This window comes from Malaya genurostris, chromosome 1 (assembly GCF_030247185.1).
Source record: "Malaya genurostris strain Urasoe2022 chromosome 1, Malgen_1.1, whole genome shotgun sequence".
Classification (NCBI taxonomy): Eukaryota; Metazoa; Arthropoda; class Insecta; order Diptera; family Culicidae; genus Malaya; species Malaya genurostris.
Window position 1 is genome coordinate 161,604,718 of NC_080570.1, and position 20,772 is coordinate 161,625,489.

Sequence of the window (20,772 nt, forward strand, 5' to 3'; positions counted from 1 at the left end):
TAATGGTTCATACAATTCTAATATAACTTTTTTTTTCCAAAATCATCAAAAAAACTTCTAATTTTTTCAAGTCGATTTTCTCAAGATTTTTTTTTTCAAGATAACACCAGGTTTGAATGTTTCATGCAATTCTAATAGAATATTTTTTTTCAAGAGTCATCAAAAATTTTGGCTTGATTTCTGAGTTCTCAAATTTTTCAAGTCCCAGAGAGGTCTCAAAAAATTATTCCGAGGTAACACTAGATCTCGATATTTCATGCAATTCTAAAATAAAAACTCATTCAAAAATTTTGTTTTCCAAGTCCCAGAAAGCAATTCTTTGAATTTTTTTTTGAAAATCATAACAAAAACTATTGATTACTGAAATACATGGAAAAACAGAGTCTCAAAATGTGTTTCGAAGTAACACCAGATCTCAATGTTGCTCGCAATTCTAAGATAAAACTTTTATTTAGCTTTGAAAATCGTAAAAAAATTGTTTTTTAATTACTGAAATCTCAAATTTTTCTAGTCTCAGATAGTTTCAGCAAATTTGTTCCGAGGTAATTTCAGATCACAATGTTTCATGCAATTCTACGATAAAATATTTTTGTTTTAAAAATTCATCAAAAAATTTTCCGACGATTTCTTTTCAAAAATTTTTTTTTAAATTTGATGTCACAAAGAGTCAAAAAGATTTATTTCGAGATAGCATCAGATCTCGATGATTCGTGCAATTCTAAGATTAAAAAAAATTCAAAAATCACCAGAATTATTTTTGATTTCGGAAATCTTAAATTTTTCCAAGTCGATTTTTTCAACTTTATTTTTTGAGATAATAGCTGATTTTTTTTATTTCGAAAATCTAAAATTTTTCCAAGTATCAAAAATCTTTTTTTTTTTCGAGATAAGTCTCAAAAAAAAATTTTTTTCATGATAACGCCAGATCTCAATGTTTCATCCAATTTCTATATAAATTTTTTATTCTAGAATCTGAAAGTCCCAGAGGGTCTCAAAAAATTATTCCCAGGTAACACCAGATCGCGATGTTTCACGCAATTCTAAAATAGAACATCGTGAAAAATATTTTTTTTATCTAAAATTTTTTCCGGTCCCAGAAAGTCTAAAAAAATTTATTCCGTGGCAGCACCAGCATTCGATGTTTCATGTGATCGAAAAGATCATTCTTTCAAAAATCATTAAATGTTTTTTTTTACTATTTCGGAAATCTCACTGCCAGAGAGTCTGAAAATTTTTCCTAGTCCCAGAGAGTGTCAAAATAGTTTTTCCGAGGTAATATTAGATCTCAATGTTTTATGCAATTCTAAGATAAAATGTTTGCTTTTCAAAAATCATCAAAAACTTTTATGATTTCAGAAATCTCAGAGATTCAAAAAATTTCTAAGTATATAAAAAAATCAAAAAATTAAATTTTGATTTCGAAAACCTAACTTTTTTCCAAGACGATTTTTTTCAACATTTGTTTTTCGAGATAGCATCTGATCACAATGTTTCATGCAATTCCAAGACAAAAAAAAAATCTCAAAAATCCTAGTGCATTTTTTAAATTCGAATTTCCAAGTCGATTTCTCAAAAAAAAAATTTTTTTTTTGATAACACCAGGTTTTGACGTTTTATACAATTCTGAGACATTTGGCGTCAAAAAAATGTCTATTTAGCAAATTTAATTGTTTTTTCAAGTCCAGGGAAGCCGATTGTTTGAAAAAACAATTTTTTCGAGATATATCTCGAAATTCTAAGGCATTTAAAATCAAGAAAAAAAACGTTCGATTTGAAAATTTGTGACCGTAGGGCAATACATCCGATTTAGCTCAAACTTTGCATGGGGACATCTTTTTTTGTGGTGCCTCAACTTCCGAGCACCCTTTTTTATTGGCACCCTAACATACACACGAACAGTTACTGATCTCAACGAACTGAATCGAATGGCACATTCGGGCCCTGGCGGCAAAATCCCCTATCACATTGATTGCCTATCCTTTCCTTATGCGAAAGACAAAAACATTGAGTGAATTAATTCCAAAACAAATGCAAATCAAGAGAAATTGTGTGTTTACTAGTTTTGCACCTGCTGCTAGGAGGAAGGTTTCCAGCTAACAACAGGTGTTGTGTTTTTGTTCTCTTTTTCCGGGTATGAAATCAAGAACTTCCGATGGCAATGAAACAAAAAAAAAACATTTTCCGATAACACTTTCTAATTGGTAATAACAATTTACGTGACAAGCGAATCGAGTTCAGAATGGATTCCACGCCTACTGTTTTGCTTTCAGGGAGCGCACCATTTTTTTTTTGGTTCTTCGTGAGCTTAGTAACGGGTAGCTTAGATCTAAATTTAATTTTTATATTTGTCACGTGCTGTCGTTTGTTATGAACCCGCTCGGCATTTCATCAATTAATTTGTAAATAATTTATCAGGATACAACTAAAACACAACTTTTTTTCACTTAAATCTTTATTGATCAATCAAAAAGCATACTCTCGAAACAACACTCACTTCTGATCAGTCTCCCTATCACTCGCTATCAAAAAGCACTCGAAAACTAACTGGAACTTACCCAGCAAAATACCGAAAGTTTCCGTCTTTTTGCGGAAAAACTTTTGCCACCGAAGCAGCAACGGCAACAAAGAATAACGAAAACAACAACAGCCTGGTGGTAGGCAACCGATGAGATAAAAACGTAAAATCCACCAACCGCGGGGGAACAGTTACTCACAACTGTTGGCTCAGAAGTTATACTTGAGCCCACTGCTGCTGAACTTAACCTGCGACACTTCGTTGGAGGGTGAGAAAGCCACCCCGATCAGTTTGTTGGGGGTGGTTCCGTCCGTTCCTGCGACTGTTGCTGCTGAATCCTGCGGTTGTTGTTGTTGCTGCTGCTGCTGTTGTTGTTGTTGGATGTACTCAAACTGCGACTGGGGACTTTGTTGTGCCTGCTGCTGCTGTTGTTGAGTGGCGTAAACCTGATGGACCGAGAATCGAAGAGAAAGGCACAAGGGAAATTGGGAACTGGTTAATTAATGGGGCTTGTCGGACAGTTTTCTGTTTGTGTGTGTGTGTGTGTGTGTGTTTTTGGTGAGTCAGCTCGCTCTCCCGGTTAGTTTTCATGCAACTTTGACAACGTGAACCGACCGTTGAAAGCAGATTATTACAAGCAACATTAAACATGAATGCGAGCCGAGTTGGTTCCGGGTTCGCTTCGTTAGCGAGCTGTGAATAGGATCGGGGTTTGTTTTAGGTGGGTGATGGTTTTATCGAGTTTCGGTTAAAAATTACCATTTAAAATTCTAATTGATTATTTATGATATTCCAATTGGGTATTGAAGCGTATGCGGACAAACCTGTTGACTTTGCAGATAGGCCTGGATGTCCTGTTGTGTGTAGTACTGTTGTTGTTGTTGCTGTGGTTGCTGTGGTTGTTGTTGTTGTAGCTGTTGCTGTTGAAGTAACCGACGCTGCTCAGCGGCTATTCTAATATTAGGATTTATATAATTTTCCTGAATGGTGGTATATTGGGGTTGTCCTGCGGCGGAATCCCCGGAAAATTGAGATACGAATCTGTTGTATGGTTGTGGGGATTGTTGTTGTAGCTGTTGTTGTTGTTGTTGTTGATATTGAGCCAACTGTTGCTGCTGTTGATAGTATTGCTGATAAGCGGCGGGATCATTTTGAGCGTAGGTTTGAGCTGGTGACTAGAAAACAGGTAAATTTAATTTAATTTATCCATCCGTTTACAAATATTTATATTTTCGAGAGCATAATCCTAACTTGCTTTGCTGTTTCAAAACAGGAAACTTCAACGCTATGCTAACAGTATCGGTGGTCAAACAAACACGGAAGTTTTCCTTTACTCTAGGAAGAAACTCTCGGACAAAGTCTGTCGAAAGAAAAATGTTCGCCTGATGTTGCCATACTTCGGTCACGTCTCTTCCGGATGTTTGTCGAAGTTAGCTGACATAGTTTTATGTACTACATGTCTATTAGTGACAATTACTTGTACTCCATTCGGTATCAATCGGATTATCCGATAAACTTTTTTCTGTGTGGAACAAAATATTCGATCAAAGTTAGAACTTGAGTTTTCTGTTACTGAGTTACTCATCGGTACCAAATAAAATTGATTGAACTTGATGTTGGGAAATCATCCTTCAAACGCCTTAACGAGTTACACTATTTTCGCAGAATATCGATTCATCGAAAGCCATTTCTTAAAACAATTTTTGTTGTCGAATCGACACGCTACAATTCGTTCTAATTTTTACAATAAATCACAACAAAGCTAGCTATACAAGTAAACCTAGACAAATATGACTGATCCTGTTCACCACAATCCATCTCCAGAGTCCAGGTCTAGAATTCACCTCCAGTTCCGAGGTTAGTTCCCAAAATCAAATCCGGATACCAGATTCAGAATTCAGCACCAGAATCCTAGAACTCTGGAACTGAATTGCCTACCTAGAACCTAAATTTTTGAACTAAAATTTACGTTCAAATGTAGAATTTTATTCTAAAATGTAATCCCAGTTCCTGAATCAATTTTGGAACTGAAACAGAATTCTGGTTCGAATTCAGGTTCGGGCCCGAATCCATCTCCAGAACTGGATTCTGGAACTACATTTTGAGCCTGAATCCTCGATTCTGGAATTCAAGTGCATTCCTGAACCCAGGTCTAAAACTCAGTTCCGAAATTGGGACTGAATTCTGGAACGGAGTTGTCGAACCATGAGTCAAGTTCAGATCAGAATTCATCTCCAGAACCCAGGTCTAAAATTCAGCTTCAGTTCCGAATTTAGTTCCCAAAATCAGATTCGGATGCCAGGCTCAGAATTCAGCTCCGGAATCCCAGAACTCTGGAACTAGAATTTTATTCCTAGACACAATTCCAGTTTCAGAATCAATTTTGGAACTGGAACAGAATTCTGGTTCGAATTCAGGATCAGACCAGAATCCATCTCCAGGACTCAGGCCCAGATTTTGGAACTAAAATTCAAGTGCATTCCTGAACCTAGGTTTAAAACTCAGTTCCAGTTTCAGAGTTCCGAAATTGGGACTGAATTCTGGAACGCAGTTGTCGAACCCTTGAGTCAAGTTCAGATCCGACTCTAGATCCAGAATTTAGTCACAGAATCCAGGTCTAGAATTGAGTTTCAGTTTCGAAGTCCAGAATCCAGGTGCAGAATTCAGTTACGGAGTCCCAAAGTTTGGATTCTGAACCTTAATTCTACATCTAAATTCTGGAACTGAAGCTCAGTTCAGTTCAGAATCCACCTCCAGAGCTCAGAAACTAGAATTTAGTTCTAGCTCCAGAATCCCGGTCTGGAATTCAGTTCCAGTTCCAGAATACAGTTCGAAAATTCCGGTCCAGAATCAAGGTTCAGAATTCATTTGCGAAATCCCAGAGCTCCGGAATGAGAACTGGATTCTGAATTTTACACCTAGACTCTGGAACTAAAACTCGGATTCAGATCTGAGCTCAGGTTCAGAATTCAATTTCAGTTCCACAATACAAGTTCAGAATTCTGAAATCGAAACTGAATTTTGGTATATTATTCTGAACCTGGATTTCAATTCTGAATAACTGGATTCTGGATCTAAGTTTTTGGTATTTAATTCTGGAAGATTCAGGCTCAGACTCGAGTTCAGATTCAGAAATAATTTTAAGAATTCAGATCCACAATTCTGTTCCAGAATTCAATTACTAGAACAGTTCTTAAAATCGGGTCCACTGAATTCTGGAACTTCTATTCAGGCTTAGACCAGAATCTCGGTCCATAATTGAAATTCCAGTTTCAGTTCCAGAATCAAGTTTTGGACTGTTGTTTTTATTTCCAGAGTTGGATCCAAGTCCGAAACTCAGTTTCTAATTTAAATTTTAGTATTCAGTGCGTGAATTCCAAGTCCAGAATTGAGTTCCGGAACTCAAGTTCAGAACTTAAGGTCAGAACTCAGATCCAGAATTCCAGGTTCAAAGTTCAGATCCAGAATCTATCTATGAATCTACCTGAACCTGAACCTGAACTTACCATATAACAAGTCCATTTCCGGATATTGGGTCTGAAGTTGAATCTAGACTTCAATAATCAGAGCAACAAGAAACGAACGAACTACAAAGGGTATTCGGAATAAAAAATTGTTACAGTTTCGATTGGCTGTAACTCTTTGGTCTTTGTGAATTTTCAATTGAAAGTTTAGGTGAAACTAGTTCAATGTGAAAAAAGCGCATAACTTCGAAAATTTGGATAGAAAATCGCACAACTTTAAAAATTCGCATTGAAATCACAAAATTAAGGGAAAAAAATATGTTGTCAACGGATCAGGGTCATTCCGCTGAAAGCCATTTCGCCGAAGAGGTCATTTCACCGAATTCTTCATTAGCCTCAACATCCTGATTGAATTAAAAAAGACAAATAAAATATAATTATGTTTACTTCCGTTTTGTTGACTTACGATCGTACTTCTGAAATAATCTAGAAAGACTTGAATAACTTTTGTAGGTTTATTCATGATCCTCAGAACGGAATTCCAAAAATAAACTTTGGTTATAGATATTTTTTAAAACTAATCAGAATTTGCAGTTTTCTTGTAAATTATTATATGTATTCAAAATTACCTTTCGGCGAAATAAACCTATCGGCGAAATGACCCTGTTGGCGAAATGACCCTGTTGGCGAAATGACCCTTTTCGGCGAAATGACCTTTTTGGCAAAACGGCGAAATGACCTTTTTCGGAAGAAAAAACTTTCGGCGAAATGACCTTTTCGAAGAAATTCGCGCAAAAGGCGAAATGGCGTTCGGCGAAATGACCCGTTGCCGTTGTCAACAGATGTCTTAAAAATTCATGAAATGTCGAGAACTGATTTTATCTCGAAAAACTTCTTTCGAATAGTATCGACTGAAACTGGAATTGAATCATGTGGTAAATTTAGAGATTTCCGAAATCGCAATTTTATACGTTCTAGACATGAATACGACGTTGAGTCTTCAGCTATCTAAAAAAAACATTTTTCTTTAAATATCACCGTCGGGACATCGAAAAGTTTTGAGATTTCCGAAATTGAGATTTTTTAGTTAATGCCAAATGTGTTGGCAATGCATGAAACGTCGAGATTGAATTGAAATATTTTTTTTTCTCAACTCACCATCTGCTCCCGACAATTCGTGCATTGCTAAGACAATACAAGATAACCACATAACTTGAAAAATATGCTTTAAAATAGTCGCATGTAAAAAATCGCATCAAAAGAGACTTGAATGTAATGTTTACGTTGTATGACGGCAAGTAGTTTCGCCATCATTGCGAAAATGAAGCCGGAAAAACAGTAACGGCATAAAATATTCTTGCTCGCGTACCATGAAAATTCGGTTCTCTCTCATCGTTCCATCTGGAATTTGTACAATCTTCTGAATTTTCAACTGTTAATCCGAAGGAAAAAACTTTATTTTTATTCACCTAGTGGTGTAACGATGCCTTTCTCATATTATTTTTATTTTCAAAAATTTCTCTAGAACATCTGTCAATAATCTTTTTTTTCAATCTTGAATAAAATAAACTTTCTTTGGGTATGAACTAACATAACCTTTTCAATTTGTAAACAGTTATGTCAAGCTAATAAGAATTTTTCTTTATTTTTCATCGTTGTACTAAAAGATTAAACACACTTTACCCTATAGTTCTGGAATCGGACGTCGGATTCGGATGAAATTAAACAGCAACCTGTGAGACTATAGGAAACTTTTATTTGTGTCTGTTTGTGGGAATCGATCAAATCATCTCTGAGAAAATTGAGTTAGTCTCGTTTTAAACTTCTTGACCACTATTTCCAGTATTTCTGGAACCAGGAACTTGGAACCAGTATAGCCGAAGTCGGTTCGTTTAGTGAGTAACTAAAATAGGCTACAAATTGAATACAAAGTTTTATGTCAAATCTACAAGAATTTAACCCATTGTCGCCTCGTCGCTCTAAGACATCATTTGACACACTTAGTCCTCTGGGCCAATTTTCACAAGTCAATTTTTCGGGTGATTGTATAAATCTTTCTATATCAAAAAAGCAATAAGTGTACTTTTATATAAAAGTATCGTTATCATCATTTTGTAATAACACTTACAAGTAGGTACAAAATGAATAAAAGAATTAGAAATTTTTTTCACCTGAAAAATAAATATATATAAATGTTAATGTGGCAACCCTGGACGCTATACAGATTGAACAAAGCACGCTGCGAACGGAGCAAAGCCGCACGTACCGTCGCGTACTAGTTTTGCATCGTCATTTTGAATGACGATTTGAATGTTTTGACACTCACTATAGTTTCGGAACCGAACGTCGGATCAGGATGGAATTGCACAATATATTTAAAGACAATGAGAGCTTTCATTTGAATCATGGTTCGTGAAAATCGGTTTAACCGTTTCTGAGAAATCGAAATGAGTTCCGTTTTTTGTGATTTTCTTCACTATTATCGGTGCTTCCGGAAGCGGAAACCGATGATTAGTAGTCCCAGAGTAGTTTTATATATTCATTAACTAACAAGAGCTATAGATGAATTTAGCAGTGAGTTTTATAAATATGTGCACCTCGTTTCGCTATCGCTTGTGAAAAAATACTCATAAAATTGAAAATTTTCACTAATCGAACTGGAATACCGGAACCGGAAGTCCGATCTGGATTAATATTTCGTGGTTTTTTTTAAGAATTTTAAGACTTTGCTTCTTAGTTTATAAAAATCGGTTCAGAAATTTCCGAGGCTATTAAGACCTTTCATTAGAATCTAAGTTTGTAAAAATCGGTTCAGCTACAATGAAATCATAAAACATGTCATTCAGGCATTATTATTCATGATTTTATGAGCGAAATGATTGATATCATGAACAATAATTCATTTCACATGAAAGTTTTCATGATATCGATCATTTTGCTCATGAAATTTCATGAGAAGGCATGTTTCACGATTTCATGATTTTTAAACAATAGATTTTTATCCGTGTATCTCTGAGAAAATTGAGTGACATTATTTGTCACATACACACACAGACATTTTGTGATTTCGACGAACTGAGTCGAATGGTATATGATACTCGGCCCTCCGGGCCTCGGTTGTAAAGTTAGTTTTCACAGCGATTGCATAGCCTTTCTATATGAGAAAGGCAAAAATCATGATTTGGAAAGCAATTTGCTCTCGTGGAAAGCGAAGCACATCAATTACGTTTACTTCCACTTTCGATGTTACACAACTAAATGCATATGGGAATGCAATTCTATGGAACAGTGCGAACCGTACATGTACACTGTGTACGGTTGACCAAAGTTCTAATTATTATCTCGTGATCACGTCACAATTACGCAATCCAACCATCGATCTAATTTTTTCTCTCTGAAAGTGATTCTGGTTGAGGACAGCTAGCTAATATCATACTCGATTTCTGAGCAATTTCAGCTGATTCTGAACAATTCCTGTTGTTTCAAACTAAGGACCATCACACTCAAGCCTACAAGTCGTATTCAAAGATCAGACAGCCCTAAACACGCTTAATCTTTAACTTCAATGGATCAGCTTCTCTAGAGAAAAATCCCTGCGGAAATTTTCGAAGGAAAACTTACCGCATACTGCAGCGCCTGCTGAGATTGTTGTTGTTGTTGTTGTGGCTGTTGCTGTTGCTGTTGGGCAGCCAGCAGACTGCCATGCTGTCCGTTAAAGTACCGGGTGAAGGTTTGCTGGAAGGCTGGCGTTCGAATCTGGAAACTGTTTTGCGAGGCATCCGTTTGGAAGGAAAGTTGTCCGTTGGCCGTGGTCACCAGCAGAGTTGCTATCACAGACAGTAGTAGCAGTCGGTGGTTCGTTGCTTGGTGGAGCATGTTTTGAGTGTTTATTTTTCCTGGAGATTCGAAGAGCACGGATGTACGAGGCTTAGGAAAATGGGATGATAACCGCTTACTTCTAACGTTGATACACTATATTTCCCTGTGGCACTTATCAGCACTCTGTTCAACCGAACCGGACTAGGCGTGTACCGAAGTGGACTAAGCCGCGTCGAAGTTGATCGAAATGATTAAATAAGCTTTCGGTCCGTAGCCCCCCCGCCATCCAATTCCACGTAACCGAACTGATTGCTGGCGCACTTACGGTCGTGAACCGATTGTAAATATGCCCGTCGTCGTCGTCGTCACGTAGATTTGGTCAATCCGCTGCTTGTTTTTGGCGGAATCAAACGAGGAATTATGATTTGGAACAGTTGTTGAGTTGGTAATTTGTGACAGCATCTAGTAGGCCTGGAACCAAATTGTAGTCAAAAACACTATTTGCTGTATGTCTCTTGTACTCTGTAAATATCCTGATTTTTTTTCAATTTAACTTCATTTATTTTTAACTAAACAAGAGTCAGTCTAAATATACGTGCACCAGGATGCGAATGCGAAATTGAAATCGGAATCTACGTTGTTCTGAAAGGGTGTTGAGTTTCCGTCGACGGACAAAAAAAATCTAATTCCAGAATAGACTGTGTCTGGTTCACATCCCTTGACTGACGCACTCACTCGAAGCACGTTGTAATGATCCTTGAGCCTGCTGAAAATGTCAGCTCGTTTCATCATTCGCATATTCACTTCTGTGTCAGTGTATGGCGATGATAAAGCGGCGGCACACGGAGTAGGCACGGGAGGTTCCGTTATCAGAGAACCGCAACCCAACCGAATTAAATACTAATTTTATAGACTTGAGATCGTGAGCTGAATCGAAATACATACATTTTTTTTGTTACAGAAAGTTAAAACATCAAAAATCCGGTAGAGTTTTATTTCGATCGAATCCGTCGTGAGTTACAAAGTGAAATGGAAAGCAATAAAAGCGATTGACGAGTGGGCGGTGGTGATGGAAACAAACTTCCAACCTGTCGAATATCCGTTTATTTCCGTGACGATAAAATTTCGCCTGAATGATTGAATAAAAAATTGATGAAGATAGTCATCAGCAGGAAATGCCCTCTTAATACAATGATGGCGACTTTAATTTCCAGAAACTCTTCCCAGATGAGATTATAGTCTCGCTCGGTTCACGTTTCTCGCTTTTCGCACGACATTCCCTGGGAGGAATTAAAGTGGAGCCACAAACCGGTAGATGCAGCTTTAAGACGCAACACGTTTGAATACTGAGAATTTCGGTGGTAAAACTGCTTGTCTGTGGCGTTTATCACGTCGTTTGGATTTCATGGCTTGTGCTAGGATGAAATTTGCGGGCTATAAACTCGGTAAAAGATCCTGGATTTTCCGGTGGCCGTTTAGTGGAAAATAAAAAAAAACAAAATAACCAAACTCTTCAAGGTAGTGGATGAGCTACGAATCAGATTGTTCTGGACTTCGGATTTGATGACAGATTTTTTCGGTCACGCCTACTGTGATGAGAGAAACTTTTTGTAAAGATAATCAATCAGACCGTTACTAAGCATAGGACATATTCAGTAGTGTTCTAGTTCTAGATGCATAATTTATGTCAGTTTCAAAATTTAAATCTGGATTTCTTAACAAGAAAAACTGGCAGCCTCAGCAATGTTTTACTCGTGTTTGGAGTAAATTCAGCAGCTAGAAGTTCTATATGGAAGATCTATAATAGAGCAGAAACTGGAACAAACGTTACCCCTGCAAGCCGTTCTAGTTTTATTCATTCGATCAGTTCTTCTGTCAAATTTAAAACTTGTCTACGATGCCGTTCTATTTTTGGTATAGTTGAAACACGAGTAAAACACTGCTGGGGCTGCCAGTTTTTCTTGTTATAAAATTCAGATTTAAATTTTGAACCTGACATAAATTATGCATCTAGAACTAGAACTACTACTGAATATGCCCTTAAAATATCGAAAAAAGCCCCCTGTCTGACTAAGAAAATCTACTGCTTTGTTCAGAATTTCCATTTTTTCATGTTTTTTCTTGAATACAATTGGTCCAACGGCGTTCTCACATTTCTGCACCACTTTTTTACCACGATTTTTCATCACCCTTAAAAAAACGCTTCAGTTTCAAAGAATCTTTTTGAATCCGAGAACAGAAAATAGTCGGTGGGGCCTAAATCTGGCAAATATGGTGGATCGTAGTGCGATTCACATTTCAATATATGGAATTAGGCCATAGTATTGGCAAGCTGAACTAATTACCTAACAGCTGTGAGAAAACGTCGCATCCATTTAAAAAAAATTTCTTTACATGCTCATGTAAAATTGTGAATACACTTCCTTGTAATATCTTTGCAATGTCAGCTACACTGAGGTGCCATCTTTTATTTCGTGTAGCAGTAGTTTTCTCAAAAGTTTAGGCACCTTAAAAAAGTACCTCCTTTGAGCTAAATCGGATATGGGTAAGGGGTGTCGCCCCCCGGCGGTTAAAGTTTGAAAATTTTCGATCTTGAAAAATCACTCCAATGGTGTGGGGAGGAGGGTGATGGGATAACATGAACTTTCCTAATCCGAAATCGATTTTTTTATGTCAAATGTCTTAGAATTGGATGAAATGTCGAGATCTAATGTTGTCTTGGTTTGTTTTTTGAAAAAGTCGACTCTGAGACAGAGATTTCCGAAATCGATTTTTTTTACTCCCGATCTCTAAGAATTACCTGAAACGTCAAGATCTGGTGGTATCCAGAAAACGATTTTTTTCAATCGACTTTCATGTAATTCTAAGACATTTAGTATCAAAGAGTGATTTTTCAAGATCAAATTTATTCAAACTTTGATCGCCGGTCGGTACCACTTACCCGTATCTGATTTATCCTGAATTTTGCATGGGCACTGTTTTTGAGGTTCCTAAACTTTTGAGTACTACCGCTTTACGAAATTAGAGATGACCTCTCTAAATAATTGGCGCCATAAGCTACACTCTTCGATTTTTCTTAACGATGGAATGAACTTTTGAGACGATTTCCAGAACAACAGCCTCATTTGGACGACCAGAACCATCATCGATGTATGCACGATCATGACTAAATTCTGCGCGCCAGCCAATAATGGTTGATTTACTTGTGGCAGAAATGCCCCCTCCCCCTCTCCTGCCATTTCTTTTCTTGTACCGTAGTTATTTTTTCATTAAAAACAGTGTTTTAACACATTACTCAATAGGTCATGTGATTGACAAACAGATGGCGCTATCGTTGTCAAATCCATACTCCCAACCAACTTTCAAAAGACAGAAACAATTGTGTTGCTGAATTTAAACGTGATCGTACAGACATCGATGAAGGTGAATGTTCTGGTCGTCCAGTTGAGGTGGTTACTCCAGAAAATATCAAAGAAGTACACAAATTGGCAATATCTAATCGTGAATTAAGCTTACGTGAGATAGCTGAGGCTTTAAAGATATCTGAGGGCAGTGTGTTTACAAACATTTGACCATTAGAAACCTTTTTTTCGAAGTAAGTGCCGCATTTACTCACAGTCGATTAAAAACAACAACGTGTTGATGATTTGGAGCAGTGTTTGATCATGTTTACAAGTATCGAATCAAGATTGTTGACGTTGATATATGACAATGGATGAAATATGGATCTATCACTTCACTCCGTTTACCATTTACTATCCGCAGCGGCTTCGGATTAGTAAATGGTAAACGATTTTTACCTACACTTTCTGATATGTCAGAGACTCGAATGATTCGCATCGCTGATGCCACTGATGTTCGACTCCTCTGGTAGAAGGTAAAAGTTTAGATACGAGAAGCCTTCTGCTTACTTAAATGATTTTTGTTACGTCTCACTTTCCGCACTTTATTTTCACATACTTGCTTTTCCTTGAGTACTATGGCTCTACAATTTTCATATTTTTTCTTCTCTTAGTTACGTCTCTAGTTAGTTTGATATCGGTTAAAAAGACTGAAAATAGTACATAGCATTGTTAGATCTTTTCAGTGCAACAATCGAAGAATAAACAACTTCATATGTCGAAGAAAATCTCACTGCTTCACCAAGACAATTCACCGATCCACAAGTCAATGGCTATGAAGGTTAAATTGAACGAATTACGCTTGGAATTGACTCCTCGTCCACCGTATAATCCAGATCTGGCACCCAGTTACTACTGGCTGTTTGCTGGTTACAAAAAAAAATGCTCGCTGGTAAGAAATTTAACTTAAATGAAGAAGCAATTGCTGAATGTGAAGCCTGTTTTGAGACAAAAGACAAATCCTTCAACAACCACGGCATCGAGGAGTTGGCGAAGCGTTGTATTGTTCTTGGAGGAGATTTCGTTGCTGAAATAATCGATTTTTGGCGATTTTTTTTTATTACATCTGATCTCAACGTTTCATGCATTTGGCATCAATAAAAAAATTTCTGTTTCGAAAATCTCTAATCTTGTCAAACGAAAGTAAATGTTTTAAAAAAAAGTTGTTTTTTTTTGAGATTACATCAGATCGCGCATTTATAATTTATGCGGTTTTTTAGCGCGTTTTTTACGGGGTACATTTCTCCTGCGTAAAAAGAGACCTCAGTGTACTATAAAAAGGAGAAAAATGGTTGCCAATTGAACATACTAAAGTCTTTTTTTATGCGAGTTTACGTACCGCATAAAAAAAACCGCATAACTCTGAAAATTCGCATAAAAAACCGCATAACTCTGAAACTTTGCATAAAAAAACCGCATAACTTTGAAAATTCGCATAAAAAAATCGCTTAAAAAAACCGCATAAAAAAGACTGCATAAAAAGACCTTAGAGTATACCTGCTTAAAATGAAAAATTTATAACCGTTTTACCGCTAAAAAAACTCTAATTTTCAGAAAACTGACAAGTCCAATATGGGTCTAAGAATTTGCTTGTGAAGAACTGAGCTAAATCCGATTTTATTACATTCGAAATTGCCATTTCTCATTATCTCCTTTTGATGCTTGATAAAACAAGGCATATTACAATGTAGCAAGAATGAAGCGATGCTACACGGTATGGATTCAGAAAGAAATGATCGGCAGCAACCAAGGATGTACGTGTCCGTACATTTTCAGCATGACAACGCTTGGCCATCTGAGGTGGGTTGGATTAAAATACTGTTTGTACATGTAATACTAGTTGGAAATCTGTGACCCACCCGTTTTAAAGTCCAAACTTGAAGCCATTCGATTACTTTAGTGTCGATCGACTTACGATTGACTTCAGTCGAAAGAATCATTTTTGACTCTCTTAACCTTGGTGAATGTTTTGCGCTGAAAGTTTGAAATTACTGTACAAAACGAGAAAGATGGTTTCCAATTGAAACGACTTTGAATGCAAAATTTGTAATCGTCTTACCTTTCTGACCCAGTATGGTTCGAAAAATTGATTTACGGAAAATTAACCTAAATCCATTTTTATTACGTTCCGACTTGCCGTTATTAATTGTCTTCTTTTGAATGCTGGTGTGCTATAACAATTTCCAGTGGTTTATTTATTTGTTTATTTAGAGCAGGGAAAAGCCCACTGGAGCTGAGCATCACCAAATTTTAGCTCTCTCTTTCTCTCTCTCCAGCAGGCATAAAACCTCTCATCTTTTTTACCAACAGATTATAATTATCCAAATGATACATTTCCTTCAATTACATTGGTTACTACTACACACAGCACCATTCTTATCTCTAATACTAATACTAATACAATACTAATAGATAGCGAGACAAAAATCTTAGAAACAAATTCTTTATGGTGTTATGAGTTAAGTGAAAATCGAAAACATTTCAGCAACGATTAAATAGACGGCACATACTAACGAATGGCTCGTTGTGACCGTAATTGGTTCTAGTGGAAGGCGAATAGTCTAGTGAGCGTAAGAGTTCAGAACAATCGATTCGAGATTGAAGCAGATCTGCGACGAAAGTTGCCTTAAACACGTCTCTACGAACAGACAATAGATCGAGACCTATGAGCTTTCAACGGTCTGAGTAAGTCGGAAGATTCAGAGCATCTCTCCAAGGAAGTTTGCGAAGCGCGAAACGAATGAATTTATGTTGGATGGCTTCTATACGCTGAATATCATTTTGATAATAAGGTGACCAAACAACAGCTGCGTATTCGAGTGTAGAACGAACCAGAGCACAATATAGCGCATTTAGGCAATGTATATTCTCGAAGCATCTCGTAACACGAAAAATAGATCCGAGTAACTTTGAAGCTTTGTTGGTTGTGTAATCCACATGCTGCTTGAAGTTCATTTTTGAATCCAGACTAACTCCTAAGTCTTTAACGAACGATTCTCTTTTAAGAACGGTTTGTGAAATAGAGTAGTCAAATTTAACTACTGAGTGTTTTCGTGTGAACGACATAATTGAACATTTCGAGGCGTTAATGTTAGCCATTCTATTTACTCTGCACCAATTTGTAAAGATGTCTAATTGTGACTGCAGGAGCATAGCATTATTGGTAGTTTTGATTAGATGGGAGAGTTTGAAATCGTCAGCAAAGGATAATTTCCTGCATTTCTGCAAAGTATTTAAATCATTTAAGCAGAGCAAAAATATGAATGGTCCTAGATGACTACCCTGTGGAAGTCCGGAGCTGACAGCAAACGATGATGTAAAGCAGTCACCAATTTTCACTGACATTTTGCGCCCTATTAGGTATGAGCTAAGCTAATTTGAGCAGTTATGCGTAATAAAGTCCAAGACAATCCGTTCGAATAATTTAAATACTGTACATAACGCCGCTATTCCTCGGTAATTGGAAATTTCGTTTCTTCGGGAAGTTGTTTGATTCTTTCCATAAGTCGGGGAAAATTCCTTCTCTTAAGGAGTTGTTAAATAATATCGATAATGGAACTAGCAGACTGCTAGAACATTTTTTCAGTAAAACAGATGGAATGCAGTCTGGACCCACATTGAAAGATGATTTCAGCTTAGAACATGGTCTTGAAATGTAGCACAAATGTCGGAAAATATGGTAGCGAAGCTCTGTACGAAACCAGGAAGAAGCTATCGACAGCTGAACTTGTGCAATCAAGAATGTACGAGTCTGTAAGTTTTCAGCATGACAACGCTTGGCCACCTGAGGTGGTTTTGATGAAAAAAAAAAACTGTTTGTACTTATAGTACAATAATATAATTTCAATCGATTTAGAACACTATTATCAAAGTCAGCTTGACTCTAGCCACCGGAGTCAGAACTGGAAATGGTTTTGCTCTTGAATTGTAGAAATGCTATGAAAAATAAGACAAATTAGTGGTGCCTGACGAAAATTATTTCGAATGAAAAATATACAATCATTTCAACACAATTAACGGACCAGGGTCATTTCGACGAAAGCCGTTTCGCCGAAAGTCACTCCACCGAAAGGGTTATTTCGCTGAATGACATTTCGCCGAATGGGCCACTTCGCCGAATGCCATTTCGCCGAAAGGGTCATTTTGCCGAATTCTAAAATCGTCTTAAAATCGTAATTAGAAATGATTTAAAATAAAGACAAATGAAAGATGATAGCGTTAACGCCCGTTTTGTTGAGCTATAATTGTACTTCTTGAATAAAGATTGATTCTTGTACTCTTGAAAAAAAGATTGATGCATGAACCTCAGAACGGAGTTCCCAAGAAAACTTGTTGACTATTAGCTACTAAGCATCAAAGCATTAGCATAAGTGTATCTACTAGGCAAACGTATGTGGTATTTTCCGTTTATTAAGTGAAAATGAAAGAATATCTAATGCGGCTACGCTACATGGTTTTGGTTCATGTGCTGTCCGACCTCGCTTCCGCTCGTTCGGACCTATCTAAAGCAAAGAAACCTAGCTCTGAGTAGACCGGGCAAACGAGGCGGTTACAGGTTTGTATGCAAGAGACCGCCGCTTCCGACGGCGGGTCGGCGGCCGACGCAGCTGGCGTCGGTTCGGCGGCTTTGTGCCGCCGAGCCATCTTGGCTTCGGTTATATGGCTGCGCCACATCAGTTATACAGGAGACATGACCCTTTAGGCAAAATGACCCTTTCGCCCAAATGACTTTCGGCGAAATGACCCTTTCGGCAAAATGACCCTTTCGTGAAATGACTTTCGGCGAAATGACCCATTCGGCGAAATGGCATTCGGCGAAATGGCTTTCGGCGAAATGACCCGGTCTCCAATTAACCCTAATCTTTTGAGGGAAAAGGTGGAAAATTAACGTCTGAACCTGAAATAACTCGGAAAACTAGTTGCCGGTGAACTGAATCAGAATTGATAGCAAGTTAAAAATATTTTGTAAGAAAATGAATTCGGATTTTCTTACCAAACATTTTTAAGCTGCTTCGAATCCTGATTCACACTTTACTGTTAAACCGATTATAAATTCATCACTTCATTGCACTGAAAACTATTCACGCCATATGGTTTACTGGTCCGCTCTCTATCGTGCTTTGCAACGCCTTATCACCGTGTACCGTCTTCGAACGGTCGGTACATCCTAATTACCGATTCAAAACACGTTCCCGGCATCGGTAGCATTGTCATCGGAATACGGATTCAGTGTGAGAGAGTCAATAGACCGGTTCACGTCCGAGAAATTCGTCATTCGGTTTCGAAGTAAATTCCAAAAGTTAACAGAAAAGGTGAAAAATCAGGATCGATTTGCTCCGATTTGGGTTAAAAATTGCACATGTCTTCAGTATGGCAAACCATTTGTTTGACACGGATTTTACTCCAAGACTGATTTTCGTCAAATCGTTGTAACTTGGAAACTAAACTAGACAACAGTTAGTTCCGCTTGATGCAGTGAGAAAGGTCAAAATTGTTTTACCGAATTTATTGATTTTAAATAGGATAAAACCAATTTCAAGATCAGTCTAATTTTTGCACTTACTCCTCGTGAACGAGCCAAATATCGAATACCAATTTTCATAAACAGTTGCATAAACGCAGCGGCCGCATTCACATTCGCACTCCGAACGTCATTTATTGATGATGTTTGGATAGTGGCTACAGTTGGCGTTGTTGTTGACCGAGAAGTACTCATGCAGAATGCGGTGGTTGGAGCCATTAATCAGACCCAGTTTTGTCTAAAATGTACAACGGAGAGAGAGATAGAGACAGAGAGCACTGCTACCCGCAACCTTCGAGGGCCTCCGATGGGGACCCGACCGTTCTATTATGCAATTGTCCGTAGGCACGTGCGGTCAGTCTCTCTCACCCTTTCTCCGCTAGTGAACCGTAGCGATTCGATTTCATGCGACACAAATCAACCCGATGGATATAGAGGCAGCTTACGGAACCAGACCAGGACAGGAGAGCACGGGTGAAGGCGGTCAAAACAATGACAAAGTTAACCGGTGGAACAGTCCTAGGGGGCGGGATGCGGGGGCAGACCATCACTTGACGATAATCGAATCAGTTGGTGTCACCCGATTGGAATAGTAATTACCTGCTGGAGGTGTATGCTGGAGGTATTGTTATCTTCGAATGGTGAAAGGTTGGATGTTCATTGCTTGCTGGTTATCGGTTCGTGTGTAGATTGGCGATGAACGGTAACTGAAGTGGGTCAGTCGATTGCTAAAATTGTTTTTTGAAATAATTCTAATTGTTACGTCAAAGAGCCTCCTGTGAAAAGAATATGTATTGATTTCATCACTCGATTTTTCACCTAGAATATATTTTTTTAAGTCCTACAACGGGAATAATGCTGTTAACAAACAACAAGAAAAGCAAAGGTATGAGCATGAACTTAGCGAGGCACCACTCGCCGATGATAACGCAAATAGGTGAATAATTTGTTGCTTATTTGTTGCTAATTAATTACGATAATTTCGAATTTGTTGCTCAATTTAGTTTTTATTTGTTTGAGAACTTCGCTAAGTTCGTATGAAGTTAGCGACGTACTCAAGAAAACAAAAACAAAAGTTGAGCAACAAATTCAAAATTACCGTAACTAATAAGCAACAAATTATTCACTGGGCTTCGATCTGTTTTGAAGCATATTTGAAAATGTTGCTTCGCTAACTTCATATGAACTTAGCGAAGTACTCAAAAACAAAAAAAAATAATTGAGCAACAAATTCAAAATTACTGTAACTAATTAGCAACAAATTAATAACAAATTATTCACTGGGCTTCGATCTGTTTTGAAGCATATTTGAAAAGATGGGCTTCGCTAACTTTATATGAACTTAGCGAATTCTTAAAAAAAACTTAAAAATAAAAATTGAGCAACAAATTCAGAATTATCGTAACTAATTAGCAACAAATTATTCACTGGGCTTCAATCTGTTTTGAAGCATATTTGAAAGGGGGCCTTCGCTAACTTCATATGAACTTAGCGAAGTACTCAAAAAATAAAAAATAAATTGAGCAACAAATTCGAAATTATCGTAACTAATTAGCAACAAATTATTCACTGGGCTACGATTTGTTTTGAAGCATATTGGTTATATAAACTTAGCGAAGTACACAGAAAAAGAATTAAAACAATTGAGCAACAAATTCAAAATTACTGTAACTAATTAGCAACAAATAAGCAACATATTATTCACCCATTTGCGTTATCATCGGCGAGAGGTGCCTCGCTAAGTTCATGTTCATAGCATTAGTACTTCCACATCATGGTCTATGAGAAAGGATCAAAGCCATTGACCAAACCTATCTTTACATATCTTAATTTTATCAGCTTGATAAGCGCCACATTCTGGTTGACTGAGCCTAAATCATCCCCTGTTGACTCCATAGAATCGCTCTATCGTTGAGCTTCCCTGAAAGTGTGAACAACAACACACATCTCGGCAGAAATCCCGTGAAACAGCTTTACACGATCGGAGAAGTTCTGTTTTAATCTCACCTGCTGTTGAACTTCACACCGGAAGCAACGTGAGCAACTCCGTCA

The 20,772-nt window shown here is 37.5% G+C and overlaps 1 protein-coding gene across 1 annotated transcript; it reads right to left on the reverse strand.

The window, feature by feature from the left end:
• Positions 1-2,478: 2,478 nt before the first annotated feature.
• On the reverse strand, positions 2,479-10,016 carry LOC131428176 (alpha-protein kinase 1). Its single transcript, XM_058591898.1, has 4 exons — positions 9,936-10,016; positions 9,601-9,875; positions 3,340-3,690; positions 2,479-2,961 (listed from the first exon to the last, which is right to left on the reverse strand). Exons 2-4 carry the CDS (start codon positions 9,853-9,855, stop codon positions 2,725-2,727), a joined length of 843 nt encoding a protein of 280 aa, XP_058447881.1. The 5' UTR covers positions 9,856-9,875; positions 9,936-10,016; the 3' UTR covers positions 2,479-2,724.
• Between the last annotated feature and the right edge of the window lie 10,756 nt (positions 10,017-20,772).